The 13,597-nt window shown below is 40.0% G+C and overlaps 1 protein-coding gene across 2 annotated transcripts in view; it reads left to right on the top strand.

Moving 5' to 3' along the window:
* The window catches only part of KCNG2 (potassium voltage-gated channel modifier subfamily G member 2), a 249,004-nt gene that overhangs the window by 103,035 nt on the left and 132,372 nt on the right, over positions 1-13,597 (top strand). For both annotated transcript variants that reach the window (XM_088475971.1, XM_088475972.1), the window contains exon 2: positions 12,189-13,024. In XM_088475971.1, coding sequence (XP_088332097.1) covers positions 12,266-13,024 — 759 coding nt within the window. In that variant the 5' untranslated portion in view covers positions 12,189-12,265. The remainder of the gene's footprint in view (positions 1-12,188; positions 13,025-13,597) is intronic.

Below are 13,597 nucleotides of genomic sequence, written 5' to 3'. Positions count from 1 at the left end.
TTCACTGACACACCCACAATACTCCAATAATGTGCCTATAAGACATGTATCTGAATATCTACCTCTTAGTTACCACCCAGGAGTGCCCAACACAATTCCAATACATTTCTGACACCATGTGTCTAAATCACAAATGTGTCTCTATACATGCACACAGTGTAATGCATGCGCCATAAGAGTTTTTAGGGGTTTATTTTACAAAGGCAGTAACATAAGATTGCTTATAGTAGCTCTGCGAACATCAGATTTTCATGAGACTCTGGCCCATAGTCTTCTGGTGCTTTATGATGAACACAAAAGAGACTGACTGGCAACTAAACTGTTGTGCCAATATGGTTCACAGCTTTCATTTGACATGTATATGTTTAAAAACGGGTCTTATATTTTGATTGCATTATGTTTCAGTCTACAAGATTGATGAAAGCCTCTTGGATGCACTACATGGTTCCTTGGTAGAACAGTTGTGCAAGGCATCCACCTGGTCCTCCATTCATACATTTACTAAGTTTTACAAAAACAATGTTTTTTTGGTGCAACGTTTTGTCCACAGCTTTGTCTGAGCATAACCTCCCCTAGAGGCAGCGTTGGACTGTCCCAATGTCTGGCAATGTCCCTCAGAGGATTGAATAAGAAAAAAGGATTTCTGGTACTCAATGCTAAATCCATTTCTCTGATTCCATTTGGAGCACTTGGTTTGTATCCATTTTATTCTAATAGTTTGAGTTTTATTCTCTTCTCTGGGCATTGTTAATTATAAACTGTAGTCCAATGCTGACGGGATGTAGAGGGGTAGCAGAAAACTAGTCTACAAGTTGTATTTTAAAGATGTGACTGCTCTACACATATCACGCTCTATGCCCCAATGATTAGCAGTGTCCACCAGATGGGTTCAGAGACATAGATTTAATGGTGAGAAACATAAATACTCTTTTGAACATTTAAACAATGACTCATCAGCATCATAAAATAATGGCAGTACTATTCAGGCATGTCTGTGATAGAAGATTTTCTATTGCTGCAATATGCAATAGAAAATCTCTTCTATTTTACTTTTACTGTTAAATAGATCTATCAATGTCTGAATGACAAATAATTCAGACCTTTAGAGAATATAGGATTACTAAGTAAAATGGTCACAGCTTCAGACAACTTCTGACAATAAAAAATTGAATGGGACATCAAATGTAAATACTAAATTATAGAAGAAAACAAAACAACAAAAAAGACAGCATTGTCATATGTCATTGTGATATCATGGAGCATTTGAAATATACAATATAGATTTTAATGTGCCAATTGGAAATGCAATAACATTGTCTACAGGCTCTATGAGGCCTGTCACTTTAATTGTGGTACCTTAGATAATTTTATTGACTTCATCAATGTATAACAACCATGATCAATAAGTATTCCCTATGCATTTCTGGCATGCAAATGGAACACTGTACTCATCAGACTGCACGATCTAATTATCCACATATTAAGCAGAGAGGTTTTCAGAATTATGTGTACAGGGGAGCACACTATTATATTTCTAGATATAAGAGTTCTGTATGATATGTTTTATAGTTTATGGTTTGCATTTTTTAAAGTGGACACATTTTTAATGTTGTTTTATAATGGTTTATATTGTATGACCTTACACATCCAAACTTATTAGTTACGACTCAGGTCTTCCTGCCAACTTTGGATCCCAAAACAAGGTAAAAAGTCAACTTTCCAGTGCCAGATCTTGTGGATTGCATCATCTTCCCAGCATTGGATCGTGAGTTTTTTGGATTTTTTATAAAAGTCCCTCCCTTGTAATTGGGTGTCATTTTACACAGGAGATCTGAGGGAGAGGGTGTGGACTGTGGGCTGCAGTACTGTGAGGCACTGTGTTGTGTCTTCAGGGCCAGGCACTGTGGACTAAAAAGTGCATTTACTACATTTAACAAAAACAATGCTTTTTTGGCGCAACGTTTTGTCCACAGCTTTGTCTGAGCATACCCTCCCCTAGAGGCAGCATTGGAGTGTCCCAATGTCTGGCAACGTCCCTCAGAGTATTGAATGAGAAAAAAAAGATTTCTGGTACTCAATGCTAAATCCATTTCTCTGAATCCATTTGAAGCACTTGGTTTGTATCTGTTTTCCCTATGTTTTATTCTAATAGTTTGAGGTTTATTTTCTTCTCTGGGCATTGTTAATTATAAACTGTAGTCTTATGCTGATGGGATGTAGAGAGGTAGCAGAAAACTAGTCTACAAGTTGTAGTTTAAAGATGTGACTGCTCTACACATATTATGCTCTATGCCCCAATGATTAGCAGTGTCCACCAGATGGGTTCAGAGACATAGATTTAATGGTGAGAAACATAAATACTCTTTTGAACATTTAAACAATGACTCATCAGCATCATAAAATAATGGCAGTACTATTTAGGCATAATTAGTATAAATATCAACATTTGATATAGAAACCAAGGGGTATAGTTACTAAAGTGAGAGTTTTTAGAAATGGAGATGTTGCCAATAGCGACCAATCAGATTCTACTTAACATTTAACATTTGCAGCACCTTCTAGAAGATAATAGCTAGAATCTGTTTGGTTGTTATGGGCAACATCTCCACCTCTAAAAACTCTAACTTTAGCAAATATTCCCCTTCAAGAGTCAAAAATAATAATAGCGGACTATTTATATTTAAGTACCACTTTTCTGCTCTGCTTGCAGACCTATGTTTAGTAGAAAGTTGGTTATAATGGAGACTACAATTATCAGTACATTGATGACATTTTCTGTGGAGAAAAATTAATAAATAACCAATAACACAAATATTCATTTAAATATATCTAGAGTGTTGTGGTTAAGAGCCTATTTATCTTCTAGAGAGGATCCTTAAATTAGAGAAAATGGGACTAGGCTTGCAATTGCATTGCACCAGTGAGATCTGGCAATGCCAGGTCATGCGTGTGCAGAATGGACAGCAACTAGCCAGGAAAGAGGTATGTCTGTGATAGAAGATTTTCTATTGCTGCAATATGCAATAGAAAATCTCTTCTATTTTACTTTTACTGTTAAATAGATCTATCAGTGTCTGAATGACAAATAATTCAGACCTTTAGAGAATATAGGATTACTAAGTAAAATGGTCACAGCTTCAGACAACTTCTGACAATAAAAAATTGAATGGGACATGAAATGTAAATACTAAATTATAGAAGAAAACAAAACAACAAAAAAGACAGCATTGTCATATGTCATTGTGATATCATGGGGAATTTGAAATATACAATATAGATTTTAATGTGCCCATTGGAAATGCAATAACATTGTCTACAGGCTCTATGAGGCCTGTCATTTTAATTGTGGTACCTTAGATTATTTTATTGACTTCATCAATGTATAACAACCATGATCAATAAGTATTCCCTATGCATTTCTGGCATGCAAATGGAACTCTGTACTCATCAGACTGCACAATCTAATTATCCACATATTAAGCAGAGAAGTTTTCAGAATCATGTGTACAGGGGAGCACTCTATTATATTTCTAGATATAAGAGTTCTGTATGATATGTTTTATAGTTTATGGTTTGCATTTTTTAAAGTGGACACATTTTTAATGTTGTTTTATAATGGTTTATATTGTATGACCTTACACATCCAAACTTATTAGTTACGACTCAGGTCTTCCTGCCAACTTTGGATCCCAAAACAAGGTAAAAAGTCAACTTTCCAGTGCCAGATCTTGTGGATTGCGTCATGTTCCCAGCATTGGATCTTGAGTTTTTTGGATTTTTTATAAAAGTCCCTCCCTTGTAATTGGGTATCATTTCACACAGGAGATCTGAGGGTGTGGACTGTGGGCTGCAGTACTGTGAGGCACTGTGTTGTGTTTTCATTCAGGGCCAGGCACTGTGGACTAAAAAGTGCATTTATGAGCACTGTATTATTAAAAAACGTCAAAGGCACTGTGTTGTGTGTTCAGGGTTTCATACACTGTGTTAAAAACACTATGGCAATATGTTAAATAAAACACAGTGTTGTGTGTTCAGACAGCCACTGTGTTAAAAAAAAAGCCATTATTAGGAGCACTGTGTTAAAGCAGCACTGTCTAAATTAAAAAAAAGCCATAGGGTGCCACTGTCATACAAGCACTCTGAGGAACTGTGTTAAAAAAAGACATTAGGACCACACTGTATGTTCTTCAGGTACTGTGTTACAAAATTAAAATAAAACACTGTTGTGTGTACTGTGTTAAAAAACAACATTAGGCTGTCATTACTAGGAGCACTGGGAGGCACTGTGTTGTGTATTTAGGCACTGTGTTAAAAAATAACACCATTAGGGTGCCATTACTAGAAGCACTGTGAGGCACTGGGTTAAAAATTAATAAATATAAAACTGATGTGTGTTCAGGCACTGTATTAATACATAACATCATTAGGGTGCCATTAGTAGGAGCACTGTAAGGTACTGTGTTAAAAAAAATATTGCTCAGACTCTCTAGTGCACCTCATACTATAGGGGTGTGTTACCAAATTAGGGAGGAGGGGAGTATTTTGGACAGCTTCTCTTGCAACACTTATCAGGAATCTTTGGCTATTACAATTGTATTCTTTTATGGCCTTTTCTCTTCTCAGTTGCTGCAAAACAGCTCCCGCAAAGGCCACATCTCAATTTTAATCTTCTTTAATTAATCAATTTATCAATCAATCATTCTTTTTTACCTGCCTTTCACTGCATACTCCACTTCCATTTCCCTGAGGCCTCTGTCTAATCTAGTTCTTGATTAATGAAAACATTTTTTCATTGGGGTCGTATAGTTTATTAAACTGCCATCCTGTTTGCCACTGCTGTGTCGCAATGTTTCATAGATGTGCTATATTTTTTAAACTGCCAAATGTTTGTGCCGCTGCTGTGTTGCTTAGTTGAGCCAGCCAGCCTTTGGCCATTATTGGTGAACAATATTGTGAGCTGTGAAGTGGTGAAAATTGACTGGAAATGACTGCAAATTAATGATATTGAGGTTAGTAGTACTATAGGAAGAATAACAGGCCCAAATTATATGATTTTAGCTTTTTTTCTTAACATTTAAAAAAAATTCCAGATCAAAAACACGTGAGGGTGGTTCTGGCAAAACCAAAACACGTAGATGAATTAGAACCAAAACCAAAGCACGGGGGTCCGCACATATCTCTAGTAATGAGTTAAGCTGCATACACACACAACGATTTTGTAAATGAACGATTTTAGTAATCGATTTTTTCCCTTCAAAAAATTTACGAAAATCGTTTACTAAAATCGTTCATTTACTAAATGTAATGAACGATTTTTTTGAACTACAAATGATTTTTGCATATTCCCTTACTGAAAATCGTTGAGTTGACAAGTCTGACTGAACTACAAACTACAAACGTGAACGCGCATAAACGATAATCGTTCATCGTTTGACTCAGAAAGTGAACGATTTTTTTCAAACGATTATCGTTAATCGATATCATTTAACGATAATCGTTCAAAAAATCGTTGTGTGTGTATGCAGCTTAAGGGTTAGGACTAGGGTCACCTGACTGCCAGACCCAGAAGACACCGCTGGAGCTTCGACAAAATATACCCATCTCATATAACTCATCCCTGAGTCATAAGATCACATCACACCTATGTGTATGGGTAGTGGAAGTGTGTTCGAAATTTTTTTTTTTTTTTTTTTTAAATTCACATTCTTAGACAGTTTAGTTTTAAAATTGTGATCTCACTATGGTTTCAGAACTGTATATTTAAAGAATAAATCCCTAATGCTGGGCATACACTGTGAAATAAAATGTCTATTAGACGTTTTCAGCATGTCCGACAGATAATTACTGCTCAGTCGCAGCAATACACTGTTCAATTATCCACCCAATCAGATGATTATCGACTGATCGGGCTGAACAGTATATGTCCAGCATTAGACAGCAATATATACAACAACACACTCCAGGGGGTAAATTTACTAAGATGGGAGTTCTATTAAGAAGTGATGTTGCCCATAGCAACCAATCAGATTCTACTTCTCATTTGTCTAGCACCTTCTAGAAGATAATACCTGGAATCTGATTGGTTGCTATGGGCAACATGACTTCTTAATAGAACTTCCATCTTAGTAAATTTACCCCCAGGAATTAAGATGTATCATGCTATGGCACAGATGAAGCAGCTATTTAAATGATTTTCAAAACAGTAAGCAGTAAATTAATCAAAATCAAAATAAAAGTGAAAATTAAGTTGTTTTGCACCAAGGAAGCTTGATTGAGTAGAAAGATTTTCATCATAACAAACAGACTTTTAAATTATGTTAACTTATCTTTTGTTGCACGTTGATTTAGATGTACAGTATGAGTTACTGTACGTTACTCATTATAATCATACTTGCCAACATTCAGCTCCCACCTTCCGGGAGGGAGCTGAATACCTGCACACAGTGGGGGATGTGGCTAAGCAATGGGTCCGTGTTGGGGGTCGGGGCCATGGGTGGAGCCGCACATTCACGTCATCGTGGCCCCGCCCCCTCCTCAAAATGCAGAAAATAAAGGCATTGTGAAGCAGGGGGCAGAGCCACGATGACGCGATACAGCGCAAATTGCGTCATTGGGGCGCCCGCTGCGGGGGTTTCTACTAGGTAGTCGGGGGGGCAGGCGGCAGCCGGGACGCTTGCCTGCCTATCCGGGGGGTCGGGAGCGGCACCCGATATTCGGGAGGCTCCCGACCAAATCGGGAGGGTAGACAAGCCTGAGTATAATACATCTGTTTTCTTTACCATAATAGTGAACTGAACAATGGTTAGCATTTTAGAGATCGAAGATAGGGTTCCCCTGTGGTAGCAATAACCAGTCATCATCCGCTCAGACTTGACACTACTTTTATTAAGAAGAAAACATTGCACCAGAGTCACATACGTCGTTTATAACAGTCCTGACAGTACCATTTATTACACATGAAAACCTTTATTATTAGTACTGGCAAAAAAACTAAATCAGTTACTACTCAAGAAATGTAAATTCTCATTGCTCTTAACATATACTAACTGCTTCAATGCCATAAACATGAGATTGCAATTTGGGTGCTGACAATAGGAGGGTCTCTATGATGATCATATAAGTATCGCCAATGTTATTTGAGGAAGTTGCAATAAGTGTATGTGTGTTCTCTATTGTGGGAATATATTGGGAAAAACGTTGTCTAAAGTTATCATGCATTGATACATTTAATACACAGACTTGCAGCTCAGCATCTTCGCATAAATGCATCATTTATTTAGTATTTACATAATAGTAAATGTCCAATTCTATATGAGGCCCTTGGTAGGAAATGTGGTGTCTCCAATTTAAGAGGTGAACACGCAGTAAAAGGTACTTGCACCTCCCCGAAATTATGCAAATTGTGTTACGTGTGTTTGCACTAAGAGATCCATTTCCAGCTACTCATATCACTAACTAGCTGTTGTCTGCTGGGGTTTTTGTCTCTCTCTCTCTCTCTCTCTCTCTCTCTCTCTCTGTCTTTCTCTCTGTCTCTTTCTCTCTCTCTCTCTCTCTCTCTCTCGCTCTCTCTCTCTGTCTCTTTCTTTCACTCTCTCTCGCACGCGCTCTCTCTCTGTCTCTCTCTCTCTGTCTCACTCTCTCTTTCCCTGTTTTCATTCACAGGTTTCCATGGGGGCTGCTAATTGCTGAATTTACCAAGCCCTTGTCTCTTTTCTCCTCTCCCTCCCACCCTTACACCAATCATCTCTCTCCTCACAGTGGGCCTGGCTCTGAGGTGCAAACAGTGGCAGCGTCGGACGCAAGCGGCTGATTTTATCTGTCTGTGCATGTGTCCATGATCCTGATGGTTACCATACAAAGGCGCAGATCCTTGCAATTTCGCTGGTCGTTTTTGGGAAGTAACAGGAGGGTGGCTGGCTGACCTGGGCATGTCGCGGTCAGCGACTGTATCCAAAGACGCAGTTTCACTGACCCCACAGCCATGTTCAGATGGAGACATTGCACTTTCCATAAGGTAGGTGCAATCTCTGATGGTGCGTCTGATGATGTGACCGATGCGTCCAATGGTGTGTCTTAGCGAGGGATTAGCGCCACAGCCGGTGGGCATCTCAGTTGGAAGCCCATCTGATGCAGCATTAGCATATAGGCGCAGTCACAGCTGCATAAATAGACAAAATACGATTGCAATAACATCCACCACTGAATCAGGCTCTTTCCCATCTCTCAGTCCTCCCCTCGACATCGTTTCTTTTTTTCCCTGACACTCGGCTTCCTTATTCCATTCCCTTCTCTTCCCTGCGTGTGCTGAGCTGCAGTGGAGACTGCTCGTGGCTGCTGAGCAGCAGCCACAGCAGTCTCCTAAGCCTGTGGGGGGGAGCGATCGCGCCCGCTCTGGCTTTGAGCAGAGCTGAGGGGGCCCAGAGCGCCCCCCTCCCTCTGGAAGGGGGCGTGGCCATGCCTCCTACGATTAGGCCATGCCCCCTATTACCCGGGCCCGCCGCGGCTCTTAGAGGGCATGCAGATGAGAAGGCAGCAGTGGGTATCCATATGCTTGGGTGATCCTTGGAACCATTAGCATATTTTCACAGCAGCGTTACATACAGAATCGCAGCTGCGATCGCATCAGTGTCCACCTCTGAATCAGGCCCATTGTGTGAGGGACATGGCTAGACAGGTTGCATGGATATTGTCAGTTCAGGCTGCGCAGAATTTGAACACTCTCCTCGTTAATCTGATGCCGGGACCATGAAAATGCTGTAGGTGTGCAGGAGGGCCTGTGCGGCAGCTCTTGTTATGGTGACAGAGCGTACGCTGAGGCCTGACATGGAGGCTATTTCTGAGTTGGACGCAAAACTGCCAATGTCATACACAGTGGAGCATTTTTCTGCACATGTGTCTAAGTCGCACCGTGCATGCATCCCTTTTTCTGCGTACAGAGTTGCAGTCGCATTTTCAGATCCATACAGGGAGACATGTATTGAAAATGTAGTGGGCATTCCTAGGCGGTGACTGGGAGGTGTCTTAGCGCACACGCGGACATGATCTGTCTTATGGACGTGTTATAGGAGTGTCGTGGGCATGTCTGTGAAAGAGGTTGTGTACACGGATGCTTAGCTGCTCATGTATGATGCAGAAACTACAACTGCCATGGGGCTGGTATTTCTGCATCTACAGTACAGACTCTGACAGTAGGTGTCTCAGTCCTTGCACATTCCAATGCACAAATATACACCTGAGACGTTAGGTCTGACATGGATTTCATGATGTCATTTATTTTCATTGTTCTATTTTATATATATATATATATATATAGAGAGAGAGAGAGAGAGCAGCAAGTACAGTATATATGTTATTTAATAGCCGGGGTAATTAGGTGGTGGCACTAATGGTCTCTGCTCTCATCAAGGTTGTCTTCTGTAAAATTATAAGGGTAAGCACTTTGCCCTGTGCCGTACCTGCCTCCTGAACATGTGACATAATGGTGTCAGGCTGAGCGGGTGGTACCACTAGCACCAGGAGATTCAGCACAGTCCGTAACATCCTCAGGACATTCCGGGCCGCTCTACAACAGCAATACTGGCTGCAGGGTGCTGTTTCAGGCACCCTGCAAGCAAACAGCAGTGGCTGTGTGGCAGCAATTGTGCCACCCCCATGTCCCTGCACCCTATGTGATGGCACCACATCGGCAAAGACTTGGGACAGTTCAACAGATATGTTGTGTACAATTGGTTTAATTTGTGCATATTGACATTAAAACTGCTTTGAAATTGCAGTTATACAGTATACAGTATGCAAAATCATAGAAAATACAGGAAGAAGTAAGGCAAGGAAAGTAAACATGAACTTTCCATCTTGTGTACAACAGAACAGTCATATTTAATGTCAGTTATACCAAGTTAATGTTTGTCAAAGGCTTAGCAGCACTTGTTTTCAAACCTGTCTTTAGGCCATACATGTGGAAATCCACAGCTTAATATGAAAGAATGATTACAGCGGGGCCAGATAAGCACTTATAGACATTTGTGAGTTCTGATGTTTCTCAAACATGAGGTGAAAAAGAGGCCAACACAGATTAGCGGTAATTAACTTTAATTCCAGCAAGGATTGAGTTTAAAATGTTGCAAATGTATTAGCGAGAGATGAGCGGTCCAGTTTTACTCGGTTATGTTCGGATCTCAAAAACCGGCATTATATTGGCTATTAGGCTCTCACGTGTTTTGGAAAGCCAATAGGATAAATCCAAACTTGCGTTAAATTGGCAAAAAGAACAGAGTCTAATCCGAACTGCTCTTCTCTAGTATTAACCCTCCCAGAATGACATTAAGGGCCTGAGTCAGAGGCATGACTGTGCTTGCTAGGTCTGACATGCATTTCATGATGTAATTTATTTATTATTTCATTTATTAACAGTTTCTTATATAGCGCAGCATTTTCCTTTGCGCTTTATAATTGGAAACACTAATAGAACAAAATTGGGTAATAACAGATAGATACAGTATATTGGTAGAAAGGCCCTGCTCGCAAGCTTACCATCTATAGGGAAATAGGCATTGATACACAAAGATAGATGCTATACTGTATATTGCATTTTGGTCTAGCCAGAATGCAGAGTTTCTTGGTGGGCTGCATGATCCAGTCACACAGGAATGTTCCCAAATGTCAGGAGGATGTGAAAGAATGTGTGAGGTTATGTGTGGACTGTGAAAGGGGATGTAATTAGATATGGAAGCTATGAAGGTTTTGTGGGCAGTTCTGGAATCTGATAAGCTTGCCTGAAGAGGTGAGTTTTCAGGGAACACTTGAAGGATTGGAGACTAGAGGAAAGTCTTATTGCACGTGGTAAGGCATTCCATAGAGTAGGTGCAGCCCAAAAAAAGTCCTGTAACCGTGAATGGGAGTAAGTAATTTGTGGGGATGAGAGATGCAGATCTTGAGTGGAGAAGTCGGGTTGGGAGATATTTTGAGATGAGTGAAGAGATGTATGTGCATGTGGTTTGGTTAATAGCCTTATGTGTAAGTAAAAGTATTTTGTATTGCATACGGTAGAAAACCGGCAACCGATGGAGGGACTGACAGAGCGGAACAGCAGACGATAAATGTTTGGCGAGGAAGATCAGCCCCACAGCTGCATTCATAATGAATTGTAATGGCGAGAGCCTGTTTTTGGGGAGACCAGTAAGGAGACTATTGCAAAAGTCGATGCAGGAAATAATGAGTGCATGGATTAGAGTTTTTTAAGTGTCTTGTGTGAGATATGGTCGAATTTTCAATATGTTTTTTAGATATATGTAACATGATTTTGAGACAGATTGAATGTGGGGAACAAGGACAGTTCAGAATCATTTTTTTGATGTACTAAGTTCTGGGAAGTGATAAATTGGAAAGTGATAAACTACCAGCCAAACAGCTTCTAACTGACATGTTACAGGCTATGTTTGAAAAATGACAAGAGCTGATTGATTGACAGTTTATCACTCTCCAATTTATCACTTTCCAGAGCTTGGTACATCTGCCCTCAAGCATCATTGTCGACACTGCTTTATAAAGTCTCTATACTCTGTAGCACAAAAACACTGCCATAAAGCATTTCCGCTCACTGGATCTTTAGTGTGGCCCCAAATCAACTGTGTGCTCCTCTCTCAAATTTGGAAAACGTTTTTGCCACTTTTCCTCGCAATAATTTCCTTCCTACTCTATAGTGCGTCTCTCTCATGTGGCCTTCCACTCTCTTCTGATGTGCATGTTTCCGGTTTCCTGCTGCATCATGGATGGATTATTTGTCTTGTACAGACACAGCTTTCTGCATCCAATAGCTGGGCTGCATCTTCTACTGATGTTAAGTGATACCTCATGCTTACATGGTATCACAAATACCCTAACAATTATAAAGTTATCCACTGTGTAGCAAGCAAATAGCAAAAGTGCTCAGATGATGAAGAGGTTCCAAAATTAGAATTTCAGCTGAGTATTCACCATCCCTTTCATTTGTACTGTGGTGTATGGGGGGAAATAAAGCAAAAAGTCTAGAATTGTGATCATACCTAGATATACTGTCATCAGAAGCATTTTTTTGCTAGCCCATGCAAGACAAAGTAATATTCCATGTGCTAATTGCATTACATTTATTTTCCTGCACTTAATGTCCATAAACTGCACAATACCTTTAAACATGTTTTCTTTTCTTTCAGATTGGCAGCTGCTTTGATAATTAGAGCATCTACCTTTTTTTGTTTACAAAGAGTGGTTGGTTCAATGAAGGAAGCCAATGTATCAAGAAATGGCATTATTGGCAGGAAAAGCTGAGTCTGACTTCACCTCATTTAGGTTCAAAAACTTGGAGAACTTATGTGAAGTACAGACAAGGAAAGGAGTTTTCTACAAAACAGCTAAGCTCCTCCGCCCAGGTGAAGAAAGATGTTACAGAGGACAAGTGGACGACAGAATGAGACATGTAATCATCAATGTAGGGGGCATAAAATACCGGATCCCATGGACAACACTGGAAGACTGCCCATTGACACGGTTAGGAAAACTAAGAGATTGTAATAATTATGATGAAATCATGGATGTTTGTGATGACTATGACATCAACTGTAATGAGTTCTTCTTTGATCGTAACCCAAGTGCCTTTAGGACTATTATGACTTTTATGGCAGCTGGGAAGCTGAGAATACTGAGGGAGATGTGCGCCCTTTCCTTCCAGGAAGAACTTATCTACTGGGGGATAGAAGAAGAACAACTGGAATGGTGCTGCCTTAGAAAGCTGCAGCAGAAGGAAGAGGAATTAGCTGAGGCCAGGATGTATGAGGGTGAATTTAGCACCTCCAAGGAGAATTCACAAAGTGCCTTGCAGGACAGTGGGCGTGTGGCCCAATGTATGAAACATCTCAGGGACATGGTGGAGAACCCTCACTCAGGGATTCCTGGGAAGATTTTTGCCTGTTTGTCAGTGTCTTTTGTGGCCATCACAGCAGTCAGCCTGTGTATCAGCACTATGCCAGACTTCAGGGAAGAGGAAGATAGGGTGAGTGTGACAGTGTTCTCATCCACAGTGGATTTGTTTTGTAAACTGAGTTAGAAAAATGGCAATTTGAATCTAATTGGTTCTCTGGGGTTTTCACTCCTTTCTATATAGTAACCATTATTAATAAACGAACCCCCTTGTCGCTATAAGTTGTTCTCTCCTTCTCAACTTTATAGAGAGAAAAACATTGTCTGAACTAGATTCATAAGAATCATTCTGCAACCATTGGTGCAGATAAAATTCTTATCTTATGACCATATGCATAAACTGGAATCACCACTTTAAAACAGTGGCATGTCGTGGTCAGAAAATGTTATGAAAAGTCTTTTTCAGATTATAGAGTTTCATCACAGACATATATGGTCAAATATGGATGAGGAATGTGGATGTGGAAGCAGTTTGTGCAGGTTTAGAGAGCAATATGGTAACAGATGAAAGTTGCCCTGGCCAAAAGAAGAAACTGGACAGTGCATCTAGTTTTGCAAATGTTATTTTACTTTATGGAAATTAGTAAAATAAGGTAATAAGGTGGAGAGGACATAGAAATAATTGTGGAAATGGATCACAGCCATT

This window comes from Taudactylus pleione, unplaced genomic scaffold (genome assembly GCF_031769625.1).
Source record: "Taudactylus pleione unplaced genomic scaffold, aTauple2 ptg000179l, whole genome shotgun sequence".
In the NCBI taxonomy this organism is placed as follows: domain Eukaryota; kingdom Metazoa; phylum Chordata; class Amphibia; order Anura; family Myobatrachidae; genus Taudactylus; species Taudactylus pleione.
The sequence above is the reverse complement of the archived record's forward strand: the minus strand, read 5'-3'. Positions and strand labels throughout refer to the sequence as shown.